General features: G+C 46.6%; 3 protein-coding genes across 3 annotated transcripts; 1 reads left to right on the top strand and 2 right to left on the bottom strand.

The window, feature by feature from the left end:
- Positions 1 to 7,686: 7,686 nt before the first annotated feature.
- EV420DRAFT_1748659 (uncharacterized protein) lies at positions 7,687 to 9,123 on the bottom strand (the record flags this gene model as incomplete). The annotated part of the gene is made up of 7 exons (XM_060480250.1): positions 7,687 to 7,881; positions 7,941 to 8,005; positions 8,058 to 8,163; positions 8,277 to 8,470; positions 8,509 to 8,629; positions 8,867 to 9,022; positions 9,074 to 9,123. The coding sequence occupies 7 exons, from the start codon at positions 9,121 to 9,123 to the stop codon at positions 7,791 to 7,793; spliced, it is 783 nt and encodes a 260-aa protein (XP_060329824.1). The 3' UTR covers positions 7,687 to 7,790.
- A 494-nt stretch (positions 9,124 to 9,617) lies between these two features.
- On the top strand, positions 9,618 to 10,749 carry EV420DRAFT_1688864 (uncharacterized protein; the record flags this gene model as incomplete). Its single annotated transcript, XM_060479314.1, has 5 exons — positions 9,618 to 9,680; positions 9,748 to 10,063; positions 10,123 to 10,163; positions 10,219 to 10,339; positions 10,394 to 10,749. The coding sequence occupies 5 exons, from the start codon at positions 9,618 to 9,620 to the stop codon at positions 10,705 to 10,707; spliced, it is 855 nt and encodes a 284-aa protein (XP_060329823.1). The 3' UTR covers positions 10,708 to 10,749.
- A 2,323-nt stretch (positions 10,750 to 13,072) lies between these two features.
- Positions 13,073 to 16,013, bottom strand: EV420DRAFT_1548701 (TAP-like protein-domain-containing protein). The gene is made up of 14 exons (XM_060473400.1): positions 15,623 to 16,013; positions 15,515 to 15,570; positions 15,393 to 15,458; positions 15,122 to 15,332; positions 14,794 to 15,064; positions 14,700 to 14,742; positions 14,613 to 14,640; positions 14,532 to 14,561; positions 13,969 to 14,470; positions 13,880 to 13,914; positions 13,772 to 13,825; positions 13,695 to 13,716; positions 13,582 to 13,642; positions 13,073 to 13,527 (listed from the first exon to the last, which is right to left on the bottom strand). Exons 1-14 carry the CDS (start codon positions 15,630 to 15,632, stop codon positions 13,384 to 13,386), a joined length of 1,533 nt encoding a protein of 510 aa, XP_060329822.1. The 5' UTR covers positions 15,633 to 16,013; the 3' UTR covers positions 13,073 to 13,383.
- Positions 16,014 to 16,831: the final 818 nt, after the last annotated feature.

Below are 16,831 nucleotides of genomic sequence, written 5' to 3'. Positions count from 1 at the left end.
CCTGTTCCAGTTCTTCATTTCCAAGAAGTATGGAAGTGAACCATGAAACCCAGGTTAGTAGCTCTAAAAAAGGGCCCCCGCTTCGTATAACAACCTCGTGGTACGGCTATTATTGTGCAATTCTGGATCGTGCACCACTGATAGAAATCAATAATATTAGAATCTATCATTCGGGGCAGATGACTAACTCGTACCGGTTAAACAAGGGAAATGATTAGAATAGAGACGAACATTTGACAGAGTCCTTTGACCAAAATCTGTCGGTTTCACTATTAAGTGGATAACCGACCTATTCTGCCTTGGTCAAATCCTGAGTCAAATTTCTATGTTATCCATCCGTTGTCACCGGTTTATGCATGGCTCGAAATGACTGCTTGCCAAGAGTGTTCGTCTTGTATTGGATCAAGATCCGGGTAGGTCTTTATGTAGCAGAGTACATGGAAGCAGTGTTGTCTCCCAGAGCCACACCCTGAGTTAAGATTCTGTTTCGTGTATAATATCAAAGCAATACACCTCCCAAGAGAACGTGGACTGCGCACCAGGACTGAGGAGATATCTATCGTATGGGCTAAACCTTCAACCTTGAGGAAGAGCACAACACAATATAGTTTCGCGGGAGTGAACAAAACGAAGGAAAGATGTTAAGTATCTGCTGGGAAGAATGAGTACGATACGAGCAAAGACACTGTCCATGGTAGAAAACCAACTTTGGGCGGCAATTGCCGATGGATAAAAAAGGTATTCACCGCCCGTTTTGAAACCCCCATGGCAGCTTCCGCTATCCCTTGCTCTGACACATATTTGGTGTTACAATGATAATTAATAATGTAATCCTGCAGATTTATTTCTCCATCTATCAATTAAAATAATGAAGATGAGAAGGTATGTAAGGCTAGAATTCTTCACGGAGGTCACCGTGCCGCATTACGAATTGAATCATCATTCCACAAGTTCCGCCAACATCTTCTGCTTCGCGGTTCTTTTGGTCTTGGAAAACGAAGGTGCCAAGCTGGTGCCTTTCAATGTGAGTTCGAATTGATGTGATCTATCACTGATCTACTATACCCACGCCGTCTTCAGATCTCCGTCGACACTGCTCCTCCAGCTTCATTTCCAGACTACCTCCTCGTCAGCCCATTCATCCGACGCAACGAAACCTCTCATCGTCGTTTTCGGGAAAAATCAAAAACGGCACTGAAGAGACTGAATTCGCCGTTTACAGCAAATCTAGTTTGAATACACCTCTTTAGGGCTCATCACGTACATCGAATCCTCCGCCGACGACCTCGTGACATAGGCTGGCTTCGTAATGGAATTGCCTGGGGATGGCAGTTTAGAAGTTGTCTGGACGGGAAGCACGTCGAACGCGTCAGGGAACAGCAGAGAGGATGATGTTTCAGACGGTGGGCGTCATGAAGTGGGCCTACGTCTGGCCTTAGCTCCGGCGGTGAGGAAGGGATCCCAAGGCAAAAGAATTTGCAGTTCAGTGTCTGTTGGGATGATGGGGAGGAGACCATACACTGGTAAACTCTATATGCGTGAAAGGGCTGATAGGTAGGGAAACAGTAAACTGGTTCAACGATTTTCGATGAGTGGTACTAGCACGATTTCCATCAATAGCAAGTTAAATTAGGTTCTACTCAGTAAGCAAAAGACGCTACCCGCAGCACTCGGACAAAAGGCACACCCTCCTCTTCCTCTAACGTACTCACAGCTAGAGCAAGAGCGCTATAACTGTATCGAAGACGATGTTGAGAAGGTGGAGTTCCGCTGCATAGCTTGATACCGCTCATATGTCGGTGAAGCAACGAGACAAGTTACCCCGTTCACGAGGTTCAAATTTCTTTGTCGCCCACTGGACCATTTATATGACTAGTGATCATCGGCGTCTGGTATTGCAAAGGGGTTTGTGGTCCTCATATTCTACGAAGGCGGTATGTAAGAACAGAGCTCGTCTGGAAGCATATAAAACATACCTTCTGGTTGCTGATTATCAGGTTGTAGATGTGACCTCGATTGTGCTACATCGAATGATCTTGACAAGTTGGTGCGCTGCACGCAATTCTAGCTCGAAAGTCACCAGCATAGAGCCGTACTTTCTAAATGTCAATTGATGACATTAGCTTTCTGGACGGTGGCATTCGCCCAGATCTCCGATCTCGACATCTTTCTCTACAAATGGAGTATCCTATTGAACGCGAGTCATAGAAAAACCCATGAAGATCGGCGACATACCACCCTAGATACTAATCTCGGAACCTGCCTAGAAGTTCCTTCGCGACGGCTGGGTCATTCTTCGGCAAATAATTTCTCGCGGCTGGAAAAAGTTGATCAGCATAGAATCCTTCTAATGATAGCTCTGTCGTACCTAGAATGAGCCAGGACGGGTGCATAAGAAACCGATGCTTCTCGAACCCTCTTTCCGTTCTGCTCTTGTTCCGGCACCTGGACGTATATCAAAGGGATGAATCTTGCCAAGAAACGCGCGACGCATGGAATGGTGACCAGACAAGACGATGCTCTTGAATTCACTTAGGAGTCCCGATGTCACAGGAAAGACCATCTACCTTGCAGGTGCTTCTGGAGCATCTGGTTATTGTCTGGCCAGGCTCTTTGTCATTCCCAACACATAAATCTCTTGATATTAGAGCAGAAACAGGTCTTGAAAGACATCTAGAAGACACCTACGGTACGTAGAAGCATAAGCATAAACAACAGATTCATGCTATAAAAAATGACGAACATTCTGGCCATGATCGTCTAACGCAAGACTTTTTCTCCAGTCCAACGGTCATGCACGTATTTGGAAAAGCACTGTTGGAGTGAGTTGTGTGCGACAATGAAGCGGCCTACACTCGGGGTTGTCGATGATGGTGTATGTTTCATTGACCCGCTCGACGGTGCACGTCCTGCCATTAGTTCGGTACCCAGACATGGTGGTTGAAGAGAGAGCCGCTGTTGAAAATCTAAAGACGGCTTGCTCGATTTCCAGCTGGACAGGTACAAGTAACTTACCTTGAAGGGTCAGTTAAGCGCCACCTGCTCATGCTCATGCTCATGGTTTGAGCAACACGGCGAGAACTTGCAGAGATATAGTCGCCTCAATAATAATATACCTTGGAGTTTCTGTCAAAGAGTGAGGAGAGAACATGACAGAGGAAAAGCAACGCACGTTAACGCCCAATCCTGCATAGACTAACAACCACGGTCCCTGTCCCAGCCTGGCGAAAGTGCCCTTGAAATTTCGTCATTTGTCGCCACTGTACTCTAACGACGATGATATTCTCAGGAGAACACTGAAAGGCGCTGGAAATTGAGAAGGGTATTGTCTACCACAAGTAATCAGGTCTATCAGTCAAAAATATTTTCCTGGTATACATAAAGACGCACCTTCCCAGTCAAATGACATCACGATCGCTTCCTTCCTGATTTTTTGTTTGCCAAAATTGCGAGTAAAAATACAACTTTTCGGGCTGGGCAATTTCCTAGCAGGACGACGACATGTTAATAATCGAGTTCGAGTTGGATAATTCATTTGCGCGAGTAGGACTCGAAGGCGATGCCCGCAAGCAATAGTGCCTTCATGATGGTCGGGAGAAGAGCAACGCACGTGACTGTGACCTTCCTGACATTCGTGCTGCCTGACTTAGATCAGCGGGCTGAGTCAGCAAGCATGCTTCAACGTTCATTTTGCGTTCACTCAACGTTCATTACGCATTGAATGTCCAGATTATTTCTTACTCCTGCCTAATCTTTTCTAACTCTCATGGTAGGCTAGGCCTCCTAATAACTGTTTCTTGTGATCTGCTTTGCTAGGACCGGAAAACCATTGAACTGTTGATTAAATGTTGATTCGTCCTGCAGCTTGCCCCAGCCGGACTGTGCCGTCTAATAGTATATATCGAGTTAGCTGTTTGGAAATCACAAGATGCTCTGAAGTTGCACTAGAGATACACATAAAACCTTTCATATCTTGAAGGAGAGACCAAGTATCCATGTGAAATTGGGAACATGTATCTATAATCTTCCATAGATCACGAACCATCGGCGTACTAGAACATATATGATGACAAGGTTATATGGGGACAAATTTAAGAGTAAAAAAGTGAAAAGACATGTCAAATGGAACGTGGAGAGCTATAATGAAGCGGTAAAGAGCAACTAAGGGAATAGATTTCGACAAATTGTTACAATGCCTCAACAGAAGTAATTGGTAACTAGGCTCCAGGTCATTTACGACCCAAGAAAATCACGTCACTAACTGCCAGTTACGTTTGACTGAAGCTGGGAACATCTGAGACTTGACTTCACAGACTGTTCCATCACTGGGAAGAGTACCGTTTTGAAAGTACCCTTGAATGTAGGCTTGCAGTGCACGCATACGATGCAGCTAATGACTGCGTGCTATAGCAACGGCAGCAGTAAGTGTAAAGAAACCTATTTTCAAACGACTGCTTGCCCCTGATGAGTTTTGAGTTAGAACAACGGAGCCAGGGAATACGCTGGACGCCTTTTTAGCTCTAGAGATGAACAAATCAAGTGGGCCTCAATTAAAATAAGGAAGATGAGAAGGTAAGGCTAGAATTTTTCACGGAGGTCACCAGAAATCCATGCCGCATTACCAATTGAATCGTCATTCCGGAATGAAAAGTGAATCGCGCATCCAGTATACAGCCAGTATATATAGGCAGCTGGCTACGTGTCTCGGATAGCCGGTTCAACGGGATCGGGCGGCATGACGAAAAACACGGCGGGGTTCTGGCATGTGATAATGCCTGGACAGAGAACCGTTTACATTTCCTCGCAGCTTGCTTGCAGTCTCTGCACATGAACCGAATACTGTCCAGGTGAACATTACGAGGTGACAAAAAACACCAGTTGTGTAACAATTGACATTGCTATCATATTGAACGAGTGCCAGCGCCAAGCTAGTACAATTTTAAACAATCTGTTCAGATATCTGTAATGGAGGTTGTGTTTTAGATTCGCAGCCTTATATTCTTCCCGACTGTGGGCTCTGGCGGGACGGTTGGAGCAGCCTGAAGAGCGGAGCCCGAGCGGTTATACAAGTTGGCTCGAAAAGCGACTTCGACCGTGGGGCGTACAAATAAATGACCTCGAGAAATTGAGAAGCAGTTGAAATCGTCTAATTTTGGTGTATGATGTCGCATGGTGCGAAGACACATCTGTATATGAATGTTTCAAGGTTCTAAAAGGCCTTTAAAAATGTAAGTAGACGGCGATTATGCCAAAAATTTTAGACCATAAGCGCACAGAAGATGCGGTCATGAAAGGGGGAACCATTGCCGTCACCTCAATGTCTAGAAGGGCCTGGCGATTATAGCGCTGATGTTTCAGGAGCCTGATGGATGTAGATTTAGCGAATGAACCTTACTATGAAGAAACCGGTCAAAGCAGCTTACCTCGGCCTCGGCGTCTGAGATGCCCTCCTCGTTGCATGCCAAATTCATCGGCGGAGAGCTCATCGTCAAAGCTTCCCATTAGGAGATACCGGTATGGAGAAGGTGGCGCGGTCTTACGAGGGATTTTTATCAAGAGATCCCAAGTGGTATTGCCAGCTAAGGCCCAGCATTTACATTAGTATCAAATGTGTCTGTAGATGACCAAATTCATTCTCTGTGCAAAGGTTTGCGGCATACCCGATACCCGGTTACAGAGACGATGGGGATGCTCACACTGATGTTCTGATGAGCGAGATTAGTGAAAGGGCAACATTCAGTATAGTACAACACTATACTTCAATGCCGGTCAGGACATTGGAAGGAACCAGTAGGATCAGGAGTGGCCAAGACGAAATAAATCAAGTGCTCCGTCCTACACCCACTGAGAGGACAGCAAAGACTCCAGTAAACAGGAACCTTGAGGCGGAAACCCGCTGACGTGGAGTCCAGACAAGTTGCTTTGAGGGAAGATTGAGTTCATCTGCCCGAGTTGGGAGTATACTTTATGCGAATGACTTGACTGAAAGCACTAATCTCTGTGAATATCTTCACGAAGGTTACCGGGGATGGATGACCGCAAGAATCAAGATCTTAGGAATCAAACAAGAATCAAAGCAACCTGGAGATTAATAGGACACTAGTTATGGCTAGAGTTCCATGGCAGAGCTAGGAGGTTTTTGTCCTTTCCCTTAATAGAAGAGTTTGGGATTCTCAAGTCCGGTGTATACCTAGTCGTGGTGGTTGTATGAATTCGTAGGGGTTGGAGTCCTGCCGAGACTCTGATTCTCCGATCTGGCAGTGCCACCTTGAACTCAAGTCAAACTCAATTTCGACTGCACCAATTTTATACCACAAGGTGAAGTTGATTCCGCATTGCAGTAAGGCTGAACCGATTTCTGTGGCTACTGGTGAACATTATCCCTGACTCTGAGCGAAACAGCAAAGTTTCGGGTCTTTTTGCTGAAAAGGGTTACTATAGCCTTACCAACAGCTTTCATACTGTTTCATACCTGGCAGACGCAAGGAAACGCCTTGAGTCGTTTATTTTCATGCTGTGGGAATCCGATGGGCTCCCACTCAAATTGTCTGTGCTCTTTTACTACTTCCGTGCCTCAAATCTTTGCTCTATAGCGTGCCTCAAATCTGCTCTAAGCGCTTGATTTGTACCACTCTGCTGGCGTTTGACTGCGTACGTTTCGGGGACTCAGGACGATTTCAGTATTTTACCGCACGAACTCGAACTTTACGTCCCTATTGATCAAAGAATGTCTCTCCAGGGCCGTAACGCATATTGCCATTACAGTCTTTTTTGCAACCGGCCTACTCATAGGGTCTATTTTTCGTATCCTTGCGCATACTTAAAGCCCGGGGCCGAAGGCGAAGACGGGGAAAGAGGTTCCATGGGTGAATGTGACACTAACCGACGCTGATTGATGTACTACCCTTCTCCAGAATCTGGCCTAGGATAACCCACGGGTGCTCCCGGACTTCCAGCGAAAGAAGGAGCGAAGCTCGTTCTTTCTCGCAAGCATGAATACCGTATGGAACGATCCGAAATCATTGTCCAGAAAGGCACCATCTGTAATATATTAACGAAAAGAGCCACTTCATAGATGGATTATTGCGTCGTGTTCGGCAAGGTGCCATTCCTGGTCTCTGACGCCTTTCTTTGCGGCATATCTTCCGGTTGTCCCTCTATGCTCTTAGCAATAATTTTCTCTTGAACCTTAGTGTTCAATTACATCGCGGCGACTCGGGCTCGCTTGGTTACAATACTGGCCACGTAATGGCATCCCATCAAAGCAGTCTGCTTCAATGAGAAATTGACATGACGATGAATTTTTCTACTGGTGTCCTCAGGAGAACGGGTTTGTTGCCACACTGACATGTGACGGCATGAATCGATGATGATTAATGATTATTAGAGCCTCCATCCTCTTCCTTCGACCCTGTCGCACCAAATACGGGAAACTCAGTGCATTCCTCGCTTTCCGAACGCTGCTAATGCAGGATATTAGCATGCCCTGGAGATTTGGGATTTCTGCATCTAGGTCGTGGCCATGTATTTTTCGACGTATCATTTCTCATTTCTACCATCAAATTCATTGTCTCGTAGCCTACGTTAGGCTATAGTATTCATGACCGGTACTCAACCTGCCACATAACTCAATCCCGAACAATTCTATACGCAGAGGACAAAGTATTGGAAATAAAGAACACACGTGTTGGGGAAGTTTGGGACTTATTTGTATGCAAAAAGACTCTAGTTATGACCCATAAAAATTGTACAGCCGCGTATTCAATGCAAAGAGCTAAGCGAATGGTTTGTCAGGCAGGCATAATCTTGATACCCGCGATACTCTGAGAAAGATCCATAGAATCAGGGCGACCGAGCTGATAATCCGTGCGTTCGAGCTGCCTGCCGTCATACAGAATAGTGCCGTGGCTATTGGTTTCTAAACGAGGGAACGGCGGTACCGCTTATTACACGCCGAACGACGATCGGGTTGACCCGACGAAGCCGTCGGAAATGTTTCGAAAGCCTGGAAATGTCGTTCGTTTGTATCATGGGGTGTAGTTTGTAGAATATCTTACGTCAACCAGCACTCTCAATGGCAGACAAATTAAACCCCAGGCTCCGTAGTCGAGAGAAATAACCACCGAGAACGAGGTCCCATTGAGTAGTGTTCTGGACCGGAGGCTGCATCAATATGATGTTGTGAATGTACATGAATATGCGGAGAGAGATTGAGAAGGAGGGGACATCTCCCAATATCAAACCCAGTGTTCGTAACCGTCGCGATGTCTGCGTACCTGAAATCGACTCGTGTGATTGTCCTTGGGCGGCCATCTGAGCGCTGAGACTTCACGTCGTCAGTGAAAGCATCGGAGGTATTTCTGAAGTATCCCCGGGACGGAAGTCGCCACGCTTCTCTGTTCAGCATTAATCGCCCAACAAATCTCCTGCTCTTCATGTCCTGGTGTCGACTAGGATTCAGTGTCCCTGGCTGATGACACGTACACATACTCATTCGTGCGATTATACTGTCGTAAATAGCCTCCAAAATTGACTAGCGAACAACACCAGCGCCAGGATATAAAGCATCCGGCGACTTTGTAAGGACAACTGAATACCGGATCTACTGAGATCCCGGTAGCCGCTGGCCCTGAAGACGCCGGTTTCAATGCTGATCGGGATCGAGTGATGGGGAAAACCGTTGCTCTGCCTTCATGAGAAGCAGGGCCCTCAGGAATTGATGTGAAAGAACGAACTGACTACTGCATGCATGCCGTCAGGATTCATAAAATCCGAAATAGCTCAGGCTTGCTATGATTTCGTTACTGATACAAGACGCCGGCCGTGGCATCGCAAAGTGTGTGGGCGGTAATCTCCAGCTACATACTTGTGCAGTGTGCCAAGGACCTTGGTAAGGCCGCAAATGTATCGACTGCGCTGAGTGACGGAGTTGATGGGAAACATACGAAAGAGGGTTACGTAGCTGCGAGGACCCTTTGCAGCCCTTCCGGTGTTTCGGGGAATTTTAATATCCCGTTCCGGTCTTTACCGGTGAATTTGCGGTTAATTATCAAATTCGCCCATTCTTACTTACTCTTTCGATTTAGGAGTGTGCTCGTTCAGCGAGATTAAGGATGTCGTCATGGAGCTGGCCTCTGCTACGCCAGATGGCGTATGAAAACAGTCTTCCGCTGAACTGGGCCTTCTACAGCCATTTTTTTGTGGTTGCAAACATTAACAAGTATATTTTCGGACGACGGATTCACGCGTGACGCGGTTGCCGTTGCAATCTACCGGTGTCTGATTTAAGTTTTCCCCTCAAAGTGGCTCGCATGTGCGCAACGGAGGAAGCAGACATTACCCTGATATCTTTGACAAGGCCCGCTGACAACAAATTTATGATTCATGCTCAGCATCCATCTCGTGGAATATTTTCGTTACCAATTCATTGAAGCTGGACTCACGGGTCATGGCATATTGCAAATTTATAGGTAGCTCCTCATACATACATCGCCAAGTAGATCTTTCATTAGAATCTGTTTTGGCGCTGGCTACGTTAAAGTGAGATTATATTTAATGAGTTAAGATAAAATGGACAGGCAGACAATCCTTCAGAACTGTCATCGAGTTCACCTGCAATGCCTTCTATCATGCTAGCTGCAGTTATCGGCACCGGCAATCTCTCAAGACGTATCACTGAGGTGTGCTGCTATGTTTCATCCATAGGTGCTCCGATGATTTATTGACAACTTCACACCAAAAATGTAGCAACTTCTTGTATGCGGAGCGTATGTCATTGTATTCGCATCTTCACGAGACTCTTCCTCGACTCCGGAGGAGATACCCAGAGGCTCCATCATCGTTCGCTTGGACTATAGGGACAAGCGCAGTCTAATTTCATCATTCACCACCTATGGCGTGGAAATAGTTGTCAGCTGTCTTCATGGTGAAGCTCTTGACCTTCAACCCGGGATCGGGGATGCTGCCAAGCAGGCCGGCGTTAAGCTTTTTATTCCTAACGACTTTGGCTTTCCGCTTCCAGGGTATACTCAAAGCACGTCTATGGTCCGAGAAGGTTATGCTCGTGAGTTCTCTCCCCACGCCGCTGTGACCGTGGCTGAACACATTTTTCTCATTGCGTAGAATATATGACTAGAATCGGCCTTCCAACCACAAGAGTATTGGTACTTATCGTAATGGTGTTATTGATATCCGCTGATGTCGATGAAACAACCGCAGGTTGGCATATGTGCTGAGGGAATTCCCTGGCTTGTTGCATCTTCTTCCGCGCCTGGAAAGGTTTCAATTATTGGTTCGGGAAACATTCAGGCGTCCTTCACGTCAATTATTGACATCGCAGGTGTGTGGACTTTCTCCTTTCTTTCCGTGAGGCGCCGACACACTTTTATGCAAGGCTTCATTGGGCATGTGCTAACGTCGTATTCCATCTCGCAACTAGCGAATCAGGTCTTCAGATTGGAGGGACAATCGGTGACGCTTCGTGAAATCGCGGCGATGTATGGGAAAGAAGCAATACAGGTCGACTCGCTAGACGATCCGGATGCGACATATATGCAGAAGCAGATAGATATTGGGCTCGGGGGATGCGGAAATGAAGCACACAACTCAAGGATGTCATCAGAAGAAGCTGACTTGATAATAGCTTCGAAGGCATGGTGGGCAGGGCATGTATGGAGGAACGTCAGAGATGCCTTACCTGGATTCTGACAGGACTCAGGACCACGAAACACTGACGATTATCTATTGCACACCTAATCGTTCCTGTAAACGACACAATGTTTAATTAGCGTCTATTATCTTTAGGACGCGTAGAGTACATACCACAGACTAAAAGTAGTTTCGTAGTAATATCCGGCCCGATCATCCGACGAATCAACGCCACAATATGTTCGTTTGCCACAAGTTCCGCCAACATCTTCGGCTTCGCGATTCCTCTAGTCTCAGAAAACGAAGGAGCAGGGAACCCTTGAGGGCAAACGCACAAGGGTGTCCCGCTCTACATACAACATTACATACTATTTTTGATAGAAACTACGAGAACGTTCATAGAAAGAAAAGAAATCGGCTAAGATACTTACCAATCCCGACGGTGAGTCTGGCAAGTGTGGGTGCTCGCGATGGTCCACGCTAAAAATGTCACAGCTAGTGCCTTTCAATGGGAGTTCGAATTGATGTTATCTATCACTGATCTATACCCACACCGTCTCTAGATCTCCGTCGACACTACGCAGCACGTCGACATTGCTCCTCTAGCTTCATTTCCCGACTAGCTCCTCGTTATCAGTAAGCAGAAGACGCTACCTGCAGCACTCAGACAACATGCACGCCCTCCTCTTCCTCTAATGTACTGAAGCAAGAGCGCTATAACCGACGGTATCAAAGACGGTATTGAGAAGGTGGAGTTCCGCTGCATAGCTTAATACCGCATATGTCGCTAAAGCAACGAGACAGACTGTCCCCGTTCACGAGGTTCGGAATTTCTTTGTCGCCCATTGGACCATGTATATGACTAGCGATCACCGGCGGCTGGTATGGCAAAGGGGTCTATAGTCCTCATATTTCACGAAGGCGGTATGTAAGAACAGAGCTGCCTTTTGAAGCACATAGAAATACGCCTTCTGGTTGCTGATTATCACGTTGTAGCATGCGATCTCGATTATGCTACATCAAATGATCTCAGCGAGCTGGTGCGCTGCACGCAATTCTAGTTGAAAAGTCACCAGCATAAGGCCGTACTTTCTAAATGTCAATTGATGACATTAGCTCTCTGGACGATAGCATTCACCCAAATCTCCGGGAGCGAGATCCTTCTCTATACTCTACAAACGGAGTATCCTATTGAACGCGAGTCAGAAAAACCCATGAAGATCGGCGACATACCGCCCTGGGATACCAATCTCGGAACCTGCCTAGAAGTGCCCTTCGCGACGGCTGGGTCATTCTTCGGAAAATAATTTCTCGCGACTGAAAAAGGATCAGCATAGAATTCTTCTAATGATAGCTCTGCCATACCTAGAATCCAGAGTGGGTGCATAAGAAACCGATGCTTCTCGAACCCTCTTTCTGTTTCACTCCGGCATCTGGACATATATCAAAGGGGTGAATCTTGCCAAGAAGCGCGTGACGCACGGAGTGATGACTAGATAAGACGACACTCTTGCATTCACTTAGGAGTCCCGGCAGTCGCAGGAAGGACTATCTGTCTTGCAGGTGCTTCTGGAGCGTCTGATTGTTGTCTGGCCGGGCTCTTCGTCATTTCCGACACAGAAATCTCTTGGTCTCAGAGCAGACACGGGTCTAGAAAGATATTTAGAAGACACCTACTGGTACGTAGAGGCGTAAGTATAAACAATAGATTCATGCTATAAAAAATGACGAACATTCTGGACATGGATGTGTAACGCGAGACTCTTTCTCCAGCCCAGCACTGAAAGGCGCGTCAGGTGACCTGGAACTTTAGAAAGGTGTTGTCTACCACAAGTAATCGGGCCTATCAGTCAAAAATATTTTCCTGGTATACGTAAAGATGCACCTTCTCAGTCAAATGACATCACGGCGGCTTTTTTTGTTTGCCCAAATCGCGAGGAAAAGTGCAACTTTTCGGGCTGGATGACATGTCAAGAGGAATAATTGAGTTGTATGGTTCATTTGCGCATCGACGGAAGGACTGGAAGGCGATGCTCGCACGCAATAGTGCCCTCATGATGGTCGGAACTCGAAGAGCAACGAGCGTGACTGTGACTTCCCGACATTCGTGCTGCCTCCAGCGGGCTGAGTCAGCAAGCATGCTTCGATGTTCATATCGCGTTCATTCAACGTTCATTGCGCATTGGATGTCCAGCTTTTTTCTTTCACTTTTTGCCTAATCCTTTCTAACTCTTATGGTAGGCTACGGCTTCTAACAATTGTTTCTTGTGATCTGCTTTGCTAGGACCCTGGACCCGCAAATCATTGAATTGTTGATTTGTCCTTGCACAGATCACGAACCATCGGTGGTACTAGAATTTAGGTAGAACATTTTAATTGGAGTTACTGTGGCTGTACGAGCCGTCGGAATCAACCGGCTCCGAACCCGTTACTTACCGTACCCACAGTTTTCTTTCCTTTACCGTTTACCACCATGTCGACATACTAGGTATAAACGAGTTGCTCATCTTCGTTCCCTCCTGTGCTCGAACTTCAACACATTTATGATGACAGGGTTATATGAGGACAAAGTTAAGACATGTCAAATGGAACGCAGGGTGCCATAATGAAGCAAACCGGAAATGAAGCGGTAAAGAGCAATCAGGAGAATAGATTTGATGAGTTGTTACAATACCTTTAACGGAAATAATTGGCAACTAGGCCACAGGATATTCCCTACCCAAGAAAATCATGTCGCTAACTGCCAGTTACGTTTGACGAAGCTGGGAACATCTGAGACTCGACTTCACAGACTGTTCCATCGCTGGGAAGAGTACCGTTTTGAAAGTACCCTTGAATGTAGGCTCGCGTGCACGCAGATGATGCGGCTAAGGATGCGTGCTATAGCAACGGCAGAGTGAGTGTACGGAAGGTTATTTTCAAATGGCTACTTACTCCTGATGAGTTTTGAGTTAGAACAACGGAGCCAGGGAATACGCTGGACGCCTTTTTAGCCCTAACGATGGACAAATCAGGTGGGCCTAACATGTAATTCCGGAATGACTTACCCGGCTACGGCTGTGACAGGATCTGGATGATACATTGATATCAGCAGCAAGAGAGGGCTCGAAACCAATGTACATACCAGCCGTATTTCCTATAAAAAGAATAGGACTAGTAGAGTTGCTACCGACCGGGCCTATAAAGATTACTCAAGTACAAGTCCCAGGGATATGTATAAGTAAAAGCTCACCTGTAAATCTGCCTTCGCGATGGAACTTCCATCCACTGAAGGAACATAGGATCAGTAACACATATACGTTTATCAAGGAATCTACACACACGCATCCGATCCTCTGCGCGAAAAATAAATCGGCAAAGGCCGATATGCCTTTGATACTGTCCCAATAGGCATACAGATCTGCCAAAGTATCCGTGTTATTGACGGAATCGCTGCAGGAAATGGCAATTTCTGCCTCCAGTCCATTGTTATAGATGGAAGACGGGTCTTCTGGCGTAGCCTGCATCGCGTAAATGACGCTGCCATCTCCTGCGGCGAGACTAGCAAGACCTTTGGCAAGGATAGAAGACAGGGTGTACGGTTGGTACATGCAAGCCTTGACTACAGTTCTCAGGATGACATAGTCGACAACACCGTAGAATGAAGGGGTGACAACCGGGACTGGTTGAGTGCGAAGAGACTCGTACAGAGAGTCGAGATTATTGGATATCTCTTCTGCAGTAGGGGCATAGAAAGCACATGCGTCAGGTCCAGCGGCCGCGCATCCGTCGAAGAAAAGTTGCATGGATTTATCAGTATCGACAAAGTTGTTGCGCCAGTCACCTGAAAAGAAAGAATTATCACATACTGTAAGCTTGGAGACATTGCAATATATATATCTTACCACTGTAATAGCCATCGATATCCGTTACGCCTGATCAATATGGGTGAACGTGCTTGAGTAAAACCTAAGTCGAATACACACCGTCAAGCACCATATGTTCAACTTTATCCTGGAAATTAGAAGAATAATTAAACAACAGTCCGATGCAAGAAAGACGGGGTAGCGCACGGGAAACATTGTAGCAAACGTGGTACCAAGAACCGTCCCATAACTGGACGGAAGCGATTAGCCATCGAACGAAGAGAAGGAAATGCTGGCTTACGAGAATCCCCAATATTGCAGCTTCTCATGACCCGCAGCTTCATTGATTGCCAGCATGTCCCGTGCAACATTGTCAGTACCAATATAGTTCAAGATTCCGTTATCCCTTTCCTTTGCCACTTCGGCTATAACATGCGACGATGCCCATAGATGAGGGATCTGGTCAGAGGTCGTGTTAGGAGTGGCCGTCCAATGATTTGGATTGGCAAGCCAAAGTAAACGTTCTTCTTTTGTGAGAAAGAACTCTGCTCGAGGTGTCGAATTACCGATCCCTACAATGCGCTTGCAGTGTGAGATGGGTAGATATTGAAGAATGTAGGTCAACATACCACGAGGATCGAAGCTGATAAGGTCGTATTGGCTCCCGATGATCGATGCAAATAAGGGTCCGGCGGAAGCTATTGTAGCAACTCCGCTACCTCCAGGACCTCCGGGGTTTATAAGTACGGCACCTTTATAATCTTCCTGGGATTGCGCAGGAAGTTTGATTACCGCGAGCGCAGCTTTGTTCCCATCCTCGTTAGAGTAGTCGATGGGAACCTTGCAGGGTGTAGCAAAATGTTAGTGGCAAATACTGCAGTGGAAAACCAGAAAGCATACCTGGAAGCGCGCGCACTTGTAGTTGGAGTAACAGTCGACCCAAGACAAATTGGTCGTTGGTTCGATCTATGATGTATCATGAGTGATGGCGCGTCCGACGCGTCGGGAGCAATAAGACAAACATTGCGCCAATCGAAATCGCTTTGGGCGAATATTGTTGGGAGCAGGAAAACGCAAGCTGCAAAGAAGAGAGAAATCATTGGAAAAGATCGCATTGAATAACAAACTACCTGCGAGCATTTATACGCATCGACAATAGTAGCCCAGGTCGCGTCGAAGCGCAAGTTTGGTATAGATGCAAAGTCGTCCCAGTTCGAGTTCTTCATTTCCGACGTAGAAGGAAATGAGCAGATGAACTACGGCTAGTAGCTGTAAAAGTAGGGCGTCTTCGTATTACAGTCCCGTGGTATATCTATTCCCGTGCGATTCTGGATCGTGAAAAGATCTAAGAACCTGTTTCCTCTTGGCAGGCGCCTGATTCTGGAGCTTGGGGAGACCACAAATCATAGGAGTGAGTATTTATGAATTGAAGATCCAAATAAAAGGGAAAATTCTCTGTCCTGACAAAGGAGCATCGATGATCAGACGAGCGACGACGCTAGCCATGGTAGAAAAGCAACCTCGGGCGGCAATTGCCGGCAGGATTAAAAAGGTATTCACTGCCCATTTTGAGACTGCCATGACATAATCTGCCGACTGTTCATTCATTCAAGACAGCAATACTTCCCAATTTATTAACCTCCAGTGGTCGTTAGGGGCCCGCCTCGACTCTCAAGTTCAACGCTATAGGTCAGCAGCGTTCGCTATGACACTTAGATGTCTGCTTACACACGGCCTGCTAGGAATCACGCAGATCCAGTGGGCCGCCGCTGTTGAGATGAAATTCGATTCAGAATTAATGTTACAGGTACCTCTGTGACACTCGAAGGTCGCTGGAGATCCTCACTGCACTACCAATTGAATTGTTATTCTGATCTGCCAACATCTTCTACTTCGCGGTTCTTCCGGTCTCGGAAAATGAAAGCATTGAACCGGTGCCTTTTGAATCGATTTACTGTTACCCATACCCACACCGTCTCCAGATCTCCATTTATGCCAAGTTATATGTCGAACACTACTCATCCAGCTTCGTGTTATGATTGTCGCCTCGCCGGTCGGCCCAGTCAAAAATGAACTAGACCCCATGTCCTCGTTCTGGGAGAAACGAAAGAAAGCCACCAAAGAGACTGCACTTTCCTTTTGTGACAGAGCCCATCACGGACATCAACCCCTCCGTCGAGAGCCTCGTGACAAAAGGAGGCTTCGTGATCATCCTACCAGCCTTCCAGCGGATCTCATGTCACGTCCATTGCCGTCGGAATCCTGACTCAATTATGCACTCGGTCTTCCTGGGGATAATAGTGTAGGCCTGCGATAAGTTGTCTGGACGGGAAGTGCAA

The sequence above is a fragment of the Desarmillaria tabescens genome (assembly GCF_030435595.1).
Source record: "Desarmillaria tabescens strain CCBAS 213 chromosome Unknown EV420scaffold_21, whole genome shotgun sequence".
Lineage (NCBI taxonomy): Eukaryota > Fungi > Basidiomycota > Agaricomycetes > Agaricales > Physalacriaceae > Desarmillaria > Desarmillaria tabescens.
This window is presented reverse-complemented; position numbering and strand designations above follow the sequence as displayed.